This window comes from Phodopus roborovskii, unplaced genomic scaffold (genome assembly GCF_943737965.1).
Source record: "Phodopus roborovskii unplaced genomic scaffold, PHOROB, whole genome shotgun sequence".
In the NCBI taxonomy this organism is placed as follows: Eukaryota; Metazoa; Chordata; class Mammalia; order Rodentia; family Cricetidae; genus Phodopus; species Phodopus roborovskii.
The window spans coordinates 11,271,189-11,284,520 of record NW_026125059.1 but is presented as its reverse complement, the minus strand read 5'-3'; the positions used below and the strand labels follow the sequence as shown (position 1 = coordinate 11,284,520).

Sequence of the window (13,332 nt, the reverse complement as noted above, 5' to 3'; positions counted from 1 at the left end):
CCATTAACTTCCCCTTTGGCCTTGTGATGTACAGGTAGTAAAGTCATTTCTGATGAACCAAGTCCACAGGAGCCGAGGAGCCAATTGTTTGCTCCATGACAAAAGAATAGCCAACAAAGCTAAGAGTAGCTGGTGTAGTGGTTCTTTTAACCCCAGCACTTGGGAGGCAGAACCAGGTAGGTCTCTGTGAGTTCTAAGCCAGTCAGGGCTGCATAATAAGATTCTGTCAAAGAAAAGTTACAGAAGTTTGATTTTGGATATTCTCAATTGCAAACTAAACCTAAGTCAAAATATATTAAAACTAAGAATTCTGTAAACAAATCAAGGACCATAATTCAAGGACACAGCCCCCAGTTTGACTGTGTATGAAGTTAAAGCATCCAGTGGCTATCCCATATTCCCCAAGCCATTATTTGCTTTATAGGATCAAGAATACCATTTACTGGGCTGAAGATGGTTCAGGGGTTCAGAGTGTGTATTATTCTTCCAGAAGGACCTGAGCTCAATTCTCAGGACTCACACCTCAGGTGGCTTTCAAATGCCTGTAACTCTAGCTCCAGAGACTGACACCCTGGCCTCCAGGGGTAACCCACATGTAGCATACACACAAATATACACACATGATTAAAGGTAAAATTAATCTTAGGTCCAAATTTTTGTGTTTGGCATGATTTAGAAGAGAGTTCATGAAGCTTGTAGGTACTGTGGTGTGTGCCTGCCTGCAAGTCTAGAGTTTAGCACATGAAGGCAGGAAGACTAAGGGCTCAACACCATCCTTGGCTCTGCAGCAAGATCTTTAAGACCAAAGGTAGCAACATGCCCAAGTTTTATTGTGACTACTGTGATATGTATCTTACCCATGATTCTCCATCTGTGAGGAAGACACACTGCAGTGGTCGGAAACACAAAGAGAATGTACAAGACTACTATCAGAAATGGATGGAAGAGCAGGCTCAGAGCCTAATTGACAAAACAACGGCTGCATTTCAACAAGGGAAGATCCCTCCAGCTCCATTCTCTGCTCCTCCTCCTGCCGGGGCCATGATCCCACCTCCCCCCAGTCTCCCGGGTCCTCCTCGCCCTGGTATGATACCTGCACCCCACATGGGAGGCCCTCCCATGATGCCGATGATGGGCCCCCCTCCTCCTGGGATGATGCCTGTAGGACCTGCTCCTGGAATGAGGCCTCCCATGGGTGGTCACATGCCCATGATGCCTGGGCCGCCAATGATGAGACCTCCTGCTCGCCCTATGATGGTGCCCACTCAGCCCGGCATGACTCGGCCAGACAGATAAGAGCAGAAAGGCTCTGTATCAGTTTTGTATTTCTTGTTTTATTTCACCAGATTATGGTGCTGAGCTTGAGTGTTTTCCAGCTGCATGACAGGGAAGAATTCCCCCTTCCTAATAGAGAATAGTTGTGGAGGGGAGAAGTGGGATTTAAAAAAGTGCAGTTCTCACTTACATTGTGAAAAATGAAACTAAAATTGTCAGCTCTTTTCGTAAAAAAAAAAAAAAAAAAAAAAAAGATCTTTAAGACCACCAGCCCTTGTCTCAAAACACAGATACTGCACACACACCTGACAGGAGGTGTGGGGGGTGTGGGGGTGTGCGCTTGGCCATTTCTGTTCTTGCCATTCCAACACCTGTAACGAGAGTCTACAAGCAACTCTGTAGGGTCATCCATGACCCCAGACAATGCTCCTGCTACATATCTTGGACTGAAAGACCCCAGACCAAGATTTCAGAAATCAACACTTCACCACAGCAAAGCATGCACTCTGGAAGAAAGGTAGAGACAGGGAGGAGGGACAACAAAGTCACATTTCTAAGGTATACCTGAACACAAGTTAATTTTACTGTTACTCTCATTCAAGGCACCACATACAACAATTAAAAATAAATAAGTAAATAGCAGTTAAAACTCTGCCTGCACTGATGCCATGCTGTGGACCATATAGTTCTGAAATGCAGTAAAAATTAAATTACAGTGGCTGTAATAGATTTGGTACTTTATTTTTAAATATTAAAAAGACTGCCAGGGGAGGACATTTATCAAGGGATGGAGCTCAGCAGCAGCCTTGCTCACTCAGAGGCCAATTAGCATCCCTGTCTTGCCTGGGGAAGGCTCTCTGGGTGCTCAAAGCCTCTTGAGACTCTGGGTTTGCAGCTCGGCCTCTGCCAGAGCCTCTGTGGATCAGTGCGCCAGGGGCTCAGCATCCAGACTAACCCAGCAAACCTATCTTGCTTTGTTTAGTTTCTCTTGCTGTCTGAAGATTAAAACTCAACATGGTGGTACATGCTGGTAATTCCATCCCATGACAGATGAGGCAGAAGATCAGGAGTTAGTGGTGAGCCTCAAGACCAGCCTGGGCTACATGAAACTGTATCAAAACACCAAAGAGGCTGGTAAGATGATTCAGCAGGTAAAGGAACTTGCCACTACTCCTAATAACCTGAGTTTTATAGAATCCAGAATCCATACAGGAGAGAATCAATCAGTTGTCCTCTGACCTCCCCAAGCACATCACACACACCACAGTCACATAAACAAATTAAAAACAAAAACAAAACAAAACAAAAAAAAAAAAACCCTAGAAATTAAAATAATAGAAGACAAGGGAACAAGGAGTTAGGAAAGCACAAAAACTTTGACTTCAGTGACCAGTACCCACATTAAAAAGCTGGGTGAACTGGGAGCACTTTTAACCTAGAGCTGAAAGGGGCAGAGATAGCAGATCCCTGGTATAATAGGCAGTCAACTTAGCCTGGAGAAGCTCCAGGCCAAGAGAGACTTTCTCAAAAAATAAAACAAGTTAGATGGCAACTGAGGAACTGAACCTGACCTCTGACCTCCACACATATTTGAGTACATGTACACATGCATACATACATCATTTATGCACATGCATGCACGCGCGCGCGCACACACACACACACACACACACACACACACACACACACACGTTATTTGATGTTTCTCCTCTTGCCTTGTCTTTCCCTCCTGACACATCTTTAAAGTCAGCCAAAGTCAGATCTAGAGAGATAGGTCAGCAGTTAAGAGCATTGCTACTCTTCCAGAGGTTTTGGGTTTGGTTACCAGCACCCACAAGGAGGCTAACTACCTCTGTAACTCCAGTTCCAAGGGAGCCAACATCCTCTTCTGGTCTTTGGGTACCAGATGCCCACATGCACAGACATCCATGTATATAAAATACCTATACACAAGGAAGGAAGAAGGCAGACAGGCAGAAAGGCCAGCTGAACCCCAACATTCAGAATCACCAAGGCCACCTGGGTATCATGGTCAGGAGTTTGCAGCTGTGGGCATCATTTTATGGTCTGGAAGATCACTGGAGATTGGGTAACCTCATTTTTTAAAGTAGCAGGCTGTGTCCTGGGGCTACTCCAAGAGTCGTTCTTGAATTCAAACACCCACAGGTCCTTCCATAGTCTGTAAGAGTCAAAGTTTATTTACTATGCTCTAGCTTCTGGAGCCCTCCCATGGAATGGCTCTGTCTATTGAATGGCAAAACACAAGTCCAGTGGACAGTACATGCATTAATCCCAGCACTCAAGGGCTGATTCAGGAGTACTGCAAGCTAAAGACCAGCCTGGGCTACACAGCAGAACCCTGTCTCAACAACAACAACAACAAAAAAATGGTTGGTAATTTGTGCTTGTTTCAACATCCTACCCCAAACACCTCTCTAAGCAGGCTTTCTGGAAGTATCTTGCTAATTTGCAGTTAGAACAAACATACTCAAGAAAATGATGTTCCCAGCAGGACAACAATACTCCACGTGGGGATGAGAATGGTCCTGCGTTCTGGCCCAATAACTGATGCTGGGAGAAGCAATACAAGGAGAAATGAAGTCAAGCTACTGAACTGAAGACTGTGCTAACCCTACCCCCCAAAAGAGGACAAATGATCCAGCTCCAGATAGTCTTGTCAATCCCTTTTACCCTTCCTGGCACACCCATCAGTTACAGAGCAGTATCATGGACTAACTTAGTGAAAGCCAGAGCTGGGAGTGTAGCTCAGTGGCTAAGTGCCTGTTCCTCATGTATGAAGCCATGGGTTCACGTCCAGCATCATGAAAGGAAGAGATTGGAGGTCAGCTTAGTGATGACTACCCAAGAGCTGGCATAGGACAAACAAGGAAGCAGAGAAATCGAACCCTGGGCTCAGAGCAAAGCTGCAATGTTACAGATCAGAGGATGTAAGAATAGTGTAGGTGGCAAAAAGCCCATGGCTTTGTTCCTCTGTCCCAGGTGCACAGGAACCATCTATCTAACTATGGCCTTAGGACAAGCACTTGCCACAGCTTAAGTGAGCACATCCTCTGGCACGGAAGCTGTCTGAAGGACAAGCCTTGTAATGAACCAAGAGATTTAAGAAGCCAACTGGCCCATGCTCAGTGACTTAGAGCATCACTGAGCCCAGGAGTCAGTAGGGGTACAGCGCCAAGTGACATGCTCGCCCCATACTTCCCTCCTACACACACCTAAGTAAAGAAGAAACCTAAGACTTCAGAGTCTTTGATAAAAGAGGTTTTACTATAATTATAATCCCTATTTTACAGAAAAAGGCCAAGAGCCACTATTATAGGGGCTGCTAAGACTTAGAAGAGTCCTGCCTACCTACCTGTCCACCTCACTATGAGCACTATGCAGTCTCAGCTGTCCTAGAACTATGTACACCAGACTAGTCTTGAACTCAAGCAATCTGCCTGCCTTTGCCTCCCCAGTGCTGGAATTAAAGGTGTATGGCTCAACCCAGCTTCATTTTAAAAATACCCTCTTGCATCTAACTTTCTTTTCCACCTTTTAAAAAGCTAAACAAACTTTTTTGAAACTGCTAATCCTGATATAAAACTAAATATTAACCTTCATCTATCTTGCCATTCTAACACTGCCAGGTCTTAATGACAAGCTGAATGTTGGCTAATTATACCAGTACCCTGTTACTGGTCAAGCAGTAACTTGGCAGACTGGACTCCTGAACCCCAGAGACAGATTTCCCATGGCACATATGGTCATAATGCTGCTGCCAGCAGCAGAGGAGATGTGGCAGATGGGCTGAGAGGAAGCACAGCAAAGTACTTACCTAGCACCTAGGAGGTCCTGGGCTCAAACCAAGCACCATCACCAAAAACCAAACAAAAATCCCTGTGAACTAAATAAATAAACCTTGGGGCTGGAGAGACAGTTCAGTGGTTAGGAGCATGAACTGCTCTTCCAGAGACCTGAGTTTAATTCCCACAACCCATGTGGCAACCCCTCTGCTTGAGCAAGTACTAGGATTACAGGTGTGAGCCACCACACTGGGTTTGGACTGGCTATCATAATGGTTTTGTTTACCCTATTGGCATTTGTGCCAGGTTGGGCAAAATGTCAGTAATGTCAAACTAGACCCCACATGAAATCTCACCAATACTTAAGTCCATGCTCAACTCAGAAGCTGTAAACTGCATATCATCATTGAATTGGGTCTACCAGCAGTTTCCGGGTTTCACTATCTCTTTAAACTGAATTAATTAACTGCAAGGTAAATAACCCAGAGGTTGAAACTGTCAACTTTGGAAGAGAATCCTCTTACCTACTAAGCTGCCAAGTGACTCTAAAAAAAGTAACCATTCTGAATTTGTTTCCTCAACCATAAAATGGGGATAAGGACACACTCCTGTTATTGAAAATTAAATAAATTAGCCAGGCATCAGTGGTGCATGCCTTCAATGCCAGCACTCAGGAAGTAGAGGCAGGGGGATCTCTGTGAGTTTGAGGCCAGCCTGGTCTACCGAGTGAGTTTCAGGACAGCCAGAACTGTTACACAGAGAAACCCTGACTCGAAAACCCGAAAAATAAAATAAATTAAGTTTAATTTATATTTGAATAAAAACTGGAGCTAGAGAGATGGCTCAGTGGATAAGAGTGCTTGCTGTACAAGCATGAGAACCCAAGTTTAGATTCTAATACCCACTTTAAAAACAGAGTTAGGCTGGATGTGGTGCCACACACCTTTAATCCTAGCACTTGGGAGGCAGAGGCAGGTGGAGCTCTCAGTTCAAGGCCAGCCTGGTCTACAGAGCAAGTTCCAGGACAGCCAGGACTACGCAGAGAAACCCTGTCTTTAAAAACAGAGTGACTACCTAGCAGCTTCCTCTCTGCTGGAAGATGGTAGGAGGATTCTTAAGTTGCTCCTACTGTGGCTCTGAGCTCTTTTGTCTTTTTTGTGATGGGTTCTCTCTCCAGGTCCTCCTCATTGGGTTTAAAGACTTGCAGAAAACAGTTTCTGCTTCGGTGGCGACTGAGAAACTGTGCCAGACTAGAGACCCCAGAGAGCAAGAAAAACCAGGAAAAACTGCAGACTTTGGAGAGCTGCCAAGGCCAACAATGCCAGGAGATGAGATTCTGAAGGAGAATCCCAAGGGAGAGACATCACACTGCAGCTGCTCTACCCCGTGGGGCTGTGGCCAATTCCAGGTGCCAGGAAGAAAGCTAAAGAAGTGCCACTAATGACAACAGAGAACCCTGCAGATCTTTTGATAGCATCGCATGTCCAAAGAAACAGAGACAAAAGGGGACAGGAAGCTCAGCAGAAGTGCTTAAGGGGCAGGGCCTAAGTACCAGGGGAAGGGCCAAGAAAGCACCCAGGCCCTCTGTTAGTACTTGTAGGGCTACTTAGAAGAATGCCAGCAAACTGCCACAAGGGAACCTGAGAAAATCTCATGCTGGGGTCAGCTCAGCTGCTGTCTGAAAGCTTTCCATTCTTTTTATTTTATGTGCATTGGTGTGAAGGTGTCAGATCCTCTGGAAGTGGAGTTACAGATAGTTGTGAGCTATCATATGGGGGCTGGGAACTGAACCCAGATCCTCTGGAACAGCAGCCAATGCTCTTAACCACTGAGTCATCTCTCCAGCCTCCCAGCTTTCTATTCTTATAACAAAACTCTCTAAATGATTAGCTGATAAAAAAGAGAAATGGTTTAATTAAAAAAGAAGTTAAGGCAGGGGAGTTGAATGTTCTAGACCAGCCAGTCTATGTAGCAAAAGCCTGCCTCAAACAAACAATGCTGGTGAGATGAATCGGCTGGTAAAGACCCTTGCTACCAAGACATCATAACAACCTGAGTCCAAACCCTGGAACACATACAAGGGAAGGACAGAACCCACTCCAGCAAATGTCCTCTGACCTCTGCACTTGTGGCATGGCATATCTGTGCTTGTACACACAAACTAATTAAAAATTAATGTTAAAGGAGCATGACACTAGGGACATACCTTAGTTGGCAGAGTGCCTGACTAGCATGCTGATGAGGCCCTGGATTCTATCTACAGGACTGAATAAACTGGACTTGGTAACAGCACAGGGGAGGTAGAGGCAGGAGGACCAAGCATTAAAAGTGATCCTCCTGGCTGGAGTAATGGCTCAGTACTTAGGAGCAACTGCTGATCTTACAGAGGACCTGAGTTTGGTGCCCAGCATCTACAGCAGGAGACTCAAAAACCTGTAACTTCAGCTCCAAGGAACACCCTCTTCTAGCCTCTGTGGGTACTTCACTTGGATACACATATATAATAAAATAAAAGGCTATCCTTGACTGCATAGTGAGATTGAGGTCAGTCTGGGATATATGAGACACACACACACACACACTCACACACACACGCACACACACACACAAACACACACACACACAAACAAATTAAAAATAATCTAGACTTCAAACTGAAATTAGAAGTAGATGGCTTTACTTTAATACTAGATTATATAGGGGGAAAGGATGAATTATTGAACTAGAAGAGAAATTCACAGAAAATATGCAGACTGAAGTATGGAGGAAAACAGAAAACTGACCTTGGCAAGCCAGTCTCTAGTAAACAGCTTTTCCTCGCCTCTTGCTACACACAGAGAGGACCATGAGTACTTTACAGGCTGAAGGACTTGTGCTCCTTGGTCATCAGTACAGCATATCAGTGAAATAACCCTCATGAGTCTGTGAGATGAACAGAGATCCTTCATCACTCGGCTCCCCCTCTATAACCTCAAAGCCCCAAAGCTAACCTGGCCATGGCCTTGACTAGATCCACACACCTTCACCCCCATCTGCAAGACTGGTCTTGAAGACACTAACTGGAACCAAATTCAGCAAGGGTGAAAGAATCTAGTTTTCTCTAAATGGCCAAATGGAATCTTAGGGTGGAGAGCTTAGAACACTGTCTCTGCTGTGACAGTCACTGCAATCAGTCCCTTTAACATAAATCTGCAGACTGGGCCTGTGGACTTGGACTCTTATGTAACAGACAGCAGACGAGAGCTGGAAAGGATCTGTTTGATCTGCTGTCCCAGCAGGAATTCCTTGAAGATTGGGTACTTCATTCTGCCTTTCACTCTTGAGACGATATATAGATAGGAAACATGAGTCATTCTGATAAAAAACAATGCTGTCACGTACATAGAGAAGCTAAAGTTGACCTCTATGGGATGCTGGTCTCCAGATGTGAAATGGAGAGCTGGACAGGATGACTGACAAGCTGGAGAGGAAAATGACTTTGTAGCAGCACAGTTAACATGAAACAAAGCTTAATTACAGCTCTGGAAAACTACACACATACATGTGAATTAACTATATGTGTAATAATGGCAGTTAGCAGTTAATTATCTCAAAATGCAGATGACTTTTAATGTTTCCAACATAACAGATGATGGAGGCAACAGATAGGCCAATTATATGCCAGCAATATACTGCATACATATATTAAGGAGCCATACTTGAGCCAGACTTGTGATGCACACCTGTAATCCCATCAACTGTGGAGCAAGCAGGATGAGCATTAGTTTGAGGCCAACCTGGGCCACATAATGTATTCTGGGCCAGCCTAAGTTACAAAGTAGAACCCTGTTATAAAACAAAACAATAACTATAGGGACTGGAAGGATGGCTCAGTGGTTAAGAGTACTTACTGTTCTTGCAATTAGCCAAAGTCCAATTGCCAGCACCAACACTGGGCATCTCATAATTACCTGAAACTCTGGCCTCCATGGGTACTAGCATGCACACAGATACCTACATATACTTAGGAAACAAAATAAATCTTACAACCAAAAACTAAAAAGAGATAGGTAGTGGTGGCATATGCCTTTAATCCCAGCATGCAGGAGGCAGAGGCAGGAGGATCTCTCTGTTCAAAGACAAACTAGTCTACAGGAGTTCCAGGACAGCCAGAGCTACATAGAGAAACCCTGTCTCCACAACACAACACAAAACAAAAACCCTAAAAAGAAATACTGTCACTCCTGTAGCAGGCTTTCTTGGAACAACAATCCCCAAATCATGACATAGAAACTTATTATTAACTATGAATGCTCGGCCTTAGCTTGTTTCTAACTTTTTTTTTTTTTAACTTAAATTAACCCATTTCTATGTGCTTTCCCAAGGCTCATGCACCTCATTTATATACTGTCCATCCTGCTTTCCTGATTCCTTTGTGTTTGGCTGGCTGGCTACTACCTGACTGAACCCTGGGGGCTCACTGGCCACCAGCTCGCTGGCCTCTGCTAGCTTGCTGGCTCCCCTTTTTTCTCTGCCTGACAGTCCTGTCCATTCCTCCTCTGCCTAGCTATTGGCAGTTCAGCTTTTTATGAGACCAATCAGGTGCCTTAGGCAGGCAAGGTGAAACAGCAACACATCCTTGCACAGTTAAACAAATATTCTATCCCACAACACAATCTTCCATAAGCAATAAGCATACCACAGAGCCGCTCTACATGACATCTCCATCTGCTTAGAGCACTGCCAGTCAGCAATCCCAACTCTACTTTGACATTTCTACTCAGTACACAGAACAGTGTGTATAGTATAACAACTGTGGTTTGGAAGAACTGTGCATAAGGGGCGAAAGACATGGCTAAGAGCAAGCATGCTCTGGCATAGGACTAGGGTATCCTCAAGCAGCTCACAAACACCTACAAGTGCTCCAGGAGAACTGATGCCTTCCTCAGGCACCACACACACACACACACACACACACACACACACACACACGTATAGCCCTCCCCCAACACACACTTTTAAGTAAAAGTAAATCTTTTTTAAAACCTTGCATAACAAAATAAAAGGCCAAAAAGGGCATCAAAATGTTAATGTGTGTTATCTCAGGGTCGGAATTCAGGCTGGATTTTGTTTAGGCTTTGCTTTGTTCCCAAGATTTTATAGCATATATATTGTTTTATTATTTTTTTAAAAATTACCTTTATTTGTTGTCCATTGATCTTCACACACTCGCTGTAGTATACAACTTTTGGGAGTAATTTTCCATGTATTATATGGTTGGGTCCCAGGACCAAACTCAGATTGTCAGGATTGGTGGCAAATACCTTTGAGTAATCATGCTATGCCTGTATGTATGTGTGTGTGTGTGTGTGTGTGTGTGTGTGTGTGTGTGTGTGTGTGTGTATATATATATATATATCCATATCCATCCATATCCAAAATAACTAATGGCTATTAAGGGGTAGGGGGAAGCTATAGTCACCAGCTGATCTGAAATAACCCCTATGTGAATGATTTTAGTATCCTCATCTTACAGGCATACCCATGTCCTTCCTATCCAATTTATCTTTGTACAATCAGGCTCCCCCAGCAACAAACTTCTAGGTACTGCATCTGCTTGGTGAGCTGGAGAGTGGGTAGCCTGTTTAAAGCTGTATTCAGTGTTCTCACCTGCCAAGCTTTCTTATACTTATTCACTGAAGTCTGAATTTTATAATTAACAGGTATGTCCAGTGTGCTGTTTATATGACCACACTATAATACAAAGCATTATTTTCTATGTAGCACTGCTTGGGAAGATGGCTAAATTTACAAATATCTCCAACATTTCATTTCCCTGTTTTCCCAAAAATACACAAGGTGGGCCCAGTACTCTTGAATGACCTATCCACCTCAGACCACTGTGACTTCAGATTCACTGGCTTACTTTCTGTATGTGAACCCACCAGATATCAAGTCTAAAATCATGACTGCCCACTAGGTAGAATCTAAGTGGCAGTGGCAGCCCTTACTGAAAACATTCACCATTGAGGACCTCGCTAAGCACTTTCCTGTTGGTAGAAGCTGTTAACTCTCCTCATGAGGCAACAGCAGAGATTTACTTTGCCCAAAACCACAAATCCAGTCAATTGCATGGCTGTGAGAGAAACACAGAGGGTGGCTGGCTCTAAGATCAAGGCAGGGATGAGTGAGTTTCTCTTTGTCTGTCTCAGAGCACAACGTAGTTGTACAGCTTGCTAAGTATCCTACGGCCTGTAAACTGTAGGGCTAGACTTCTTTTATACCTCAGCCATTGGGGGCCTGGGAACTGACTGAAAATGGCCTTACTATTCACATGCTTAGATCAGACATCATTAAATGACTGGCTTCCTTTTCCTCACCTGAAAGCCTGGTGGCGGTGGTGAACACTTTTATTTCAGTACTTGGAAGGCAGAGGCAGGTTGATCTCTAAGTTCAAAGGCTAGACTGGCCTACAAAGCAAGTTCTAGGATGGCCAGGGCTACGCAAAGCAACCCTGTCTCAAAAAAGAAAAAGAAAGAAAGAAAGAAAGAAAGAAAGAAAGAAAGAAAGAAAGAAAGAAAGAAAGAAAGAAGAAAGAGGGAGGGAGGGAGGGAGGGAGAAAAAGAAAAAGAAGAAAAGGAAGAAAAGAGCCTGACTTGGGGTATAGTTCTGAGGGAAGCTGCCTAGTGTTTGCCAGGCCCAGCACACACATAGCAAATGTCTGGGTGGCTGCTGGTGGTGCCATGCCTAAGCACCTGTGGCACGAGGTAGGCACTTACAGTTAGAAGGTAGCAGGGCCAGGGTGAGGCAGTGTGGGTGGCAGTTTGCATGAAGACACTACTACATACAAGGAGCCCAACCCTAGACAACCACATCCCCATGGTCTGCCAAAAGGGGAATTCCTGAAGGGAATGAGGGCACAAAAGTAATCAATCCTTATCCTGAAAAATACCTCACAACCACATGGTGGTTATAGGGCAGTGACAGAATGGAGCTGGAGATGCCGAGTGGGCCCAGCAGCTATCAGAGCTCTCAAAGAGCAAGCCAGGGAAGTGTGCTGGAAGACTCAATTTCAACCACTTCCAGAGAAGTTAGGAAGTCCTATTCCTCCGTTCAAAGCCCCTTTCTCTGCACAGGAAGTGGGCCTGGATGGGCCCATGCATCTAGGACTTTATTAGAGGGCACAACAAGCCAGTGCCGGAGCCCACACACACTGCAGCATCCGCTTTTGTTTTTCCAGCTATAACTTTCTAAATCAAAAGGCTCAAACCCAGTGACGAAAGGACTACACCGGGGTAACATCCAATTCAGCCTCATCAATGGAGACTGGGGGGGCAACCTATGGGGGGGGTCTGTGGCAATTCTACTCAAAGGAAATCAGGTGACTCTGACAGGAAAATTCTCTAACCTCTGGGAGCCTGGGCTACTAGGTTGGAGGCACCTGTATCTCCCAGGCTGACAGATGCAAGCATTCAGGGAAGGCCCTTACCAAGCAGGCACTTGGAGGGAGACTAACAAGGGAACAGAGAGACCACAATGCAGCCTAAGGACAAACAAGATGGCTTCTCACACCACAGGAGAGTCAATGAAATGACATGGGCTAAATGGTTTGTTTACTCTGTTACCCCGGGTAACTAAAAGTGTGCACTCCACAGGAACCAACAAAAAAACACATCCAGGACAGGGAGAGACACAGAAAAGAGACTACAACAATCTCAAGTATGGTCACCGTGACATGTGCCTCTCTAATACTCACACTCACACTCAAAGAAGGCTGAGGCAAAAGGAGCATTCGAGACATCCTCGGAAAATAGAGAGGCCCTGTCACCAAAACAGAATGCCAGTTTCAAGCAAGACTAGTTATGGTGACACACACCTGTAATCCCAGCTGCTGAGAGGTAGAGGCAGATAGAATGCATTGAGTTTGAGGCCAGCTTGAGCTACAGAGCCAACCTGTATGAATTGGTCACAAAAAGCAAAACAGAAGAGGTGGAAAAAAGCACTCTAGAGGCAAAGACAGGTGAACCTCTAACAACTTGGTCTACAGTGTGAGTTTCAAGACAGCCACGGCTGTTACACAAAGAAACCCTGTCTCGAAAAACTGTGTGTTTGTATGTGTGTGTGTGAGAGAGAGGGGGGGGGAGAAAGGCAGAGAGAGAAGGGGAGAGAGAGATGAGGGAGAGGGAGAGAGAGAGGGGCCCACTTGGCATGTGCCTCCATACTGAGAAGAGGAGAAATGAATTTTAGACAGGTGAAAAGAGCAGCCTAGGTGGCC

The 13,332-nt window shown here is 44.9% G+C and overlaps 2 protein-coding genes across 2 annotated transcripts in view; one reads left to right on the top strand and one right to left on the bottom strand.

Annotated features, from left to right (window-relative positions):
* Positions 1-13,332, bottom strand: part of B4galt5 (beta-1,4-galactosyltransferase 5) — a 53,139-nt gene that overhangs the window by 23,440 nt on the left and 16,367 nt on the right. The window lies entirely within an intron of this gene.
* LOC127223439 (U1 small nuclear ribonucleoprotein C-like) lies at positions 816-1,406 on the top strand. The gene has a single exon (XM_051186034.1). The coding sequence runs from the start codon at positions 817-819 to the stop codon at positions 1,294-1,296; it is 480 nt and encodes a 159-aa protein (XP_051041991.1). The 5' UTR covers position 816; the 3' UTR covers positions 1,297-1,406.

Bases quoted from the DNA above. Each gene is read 5' to 3' on its own strand.
- LOC127223439 (XM_051186034.1), top strand. From the start codon at position 817: ATGCCCAAGTTTTATTGTGACTACTGTGATATGTATCTTACCCATGAT.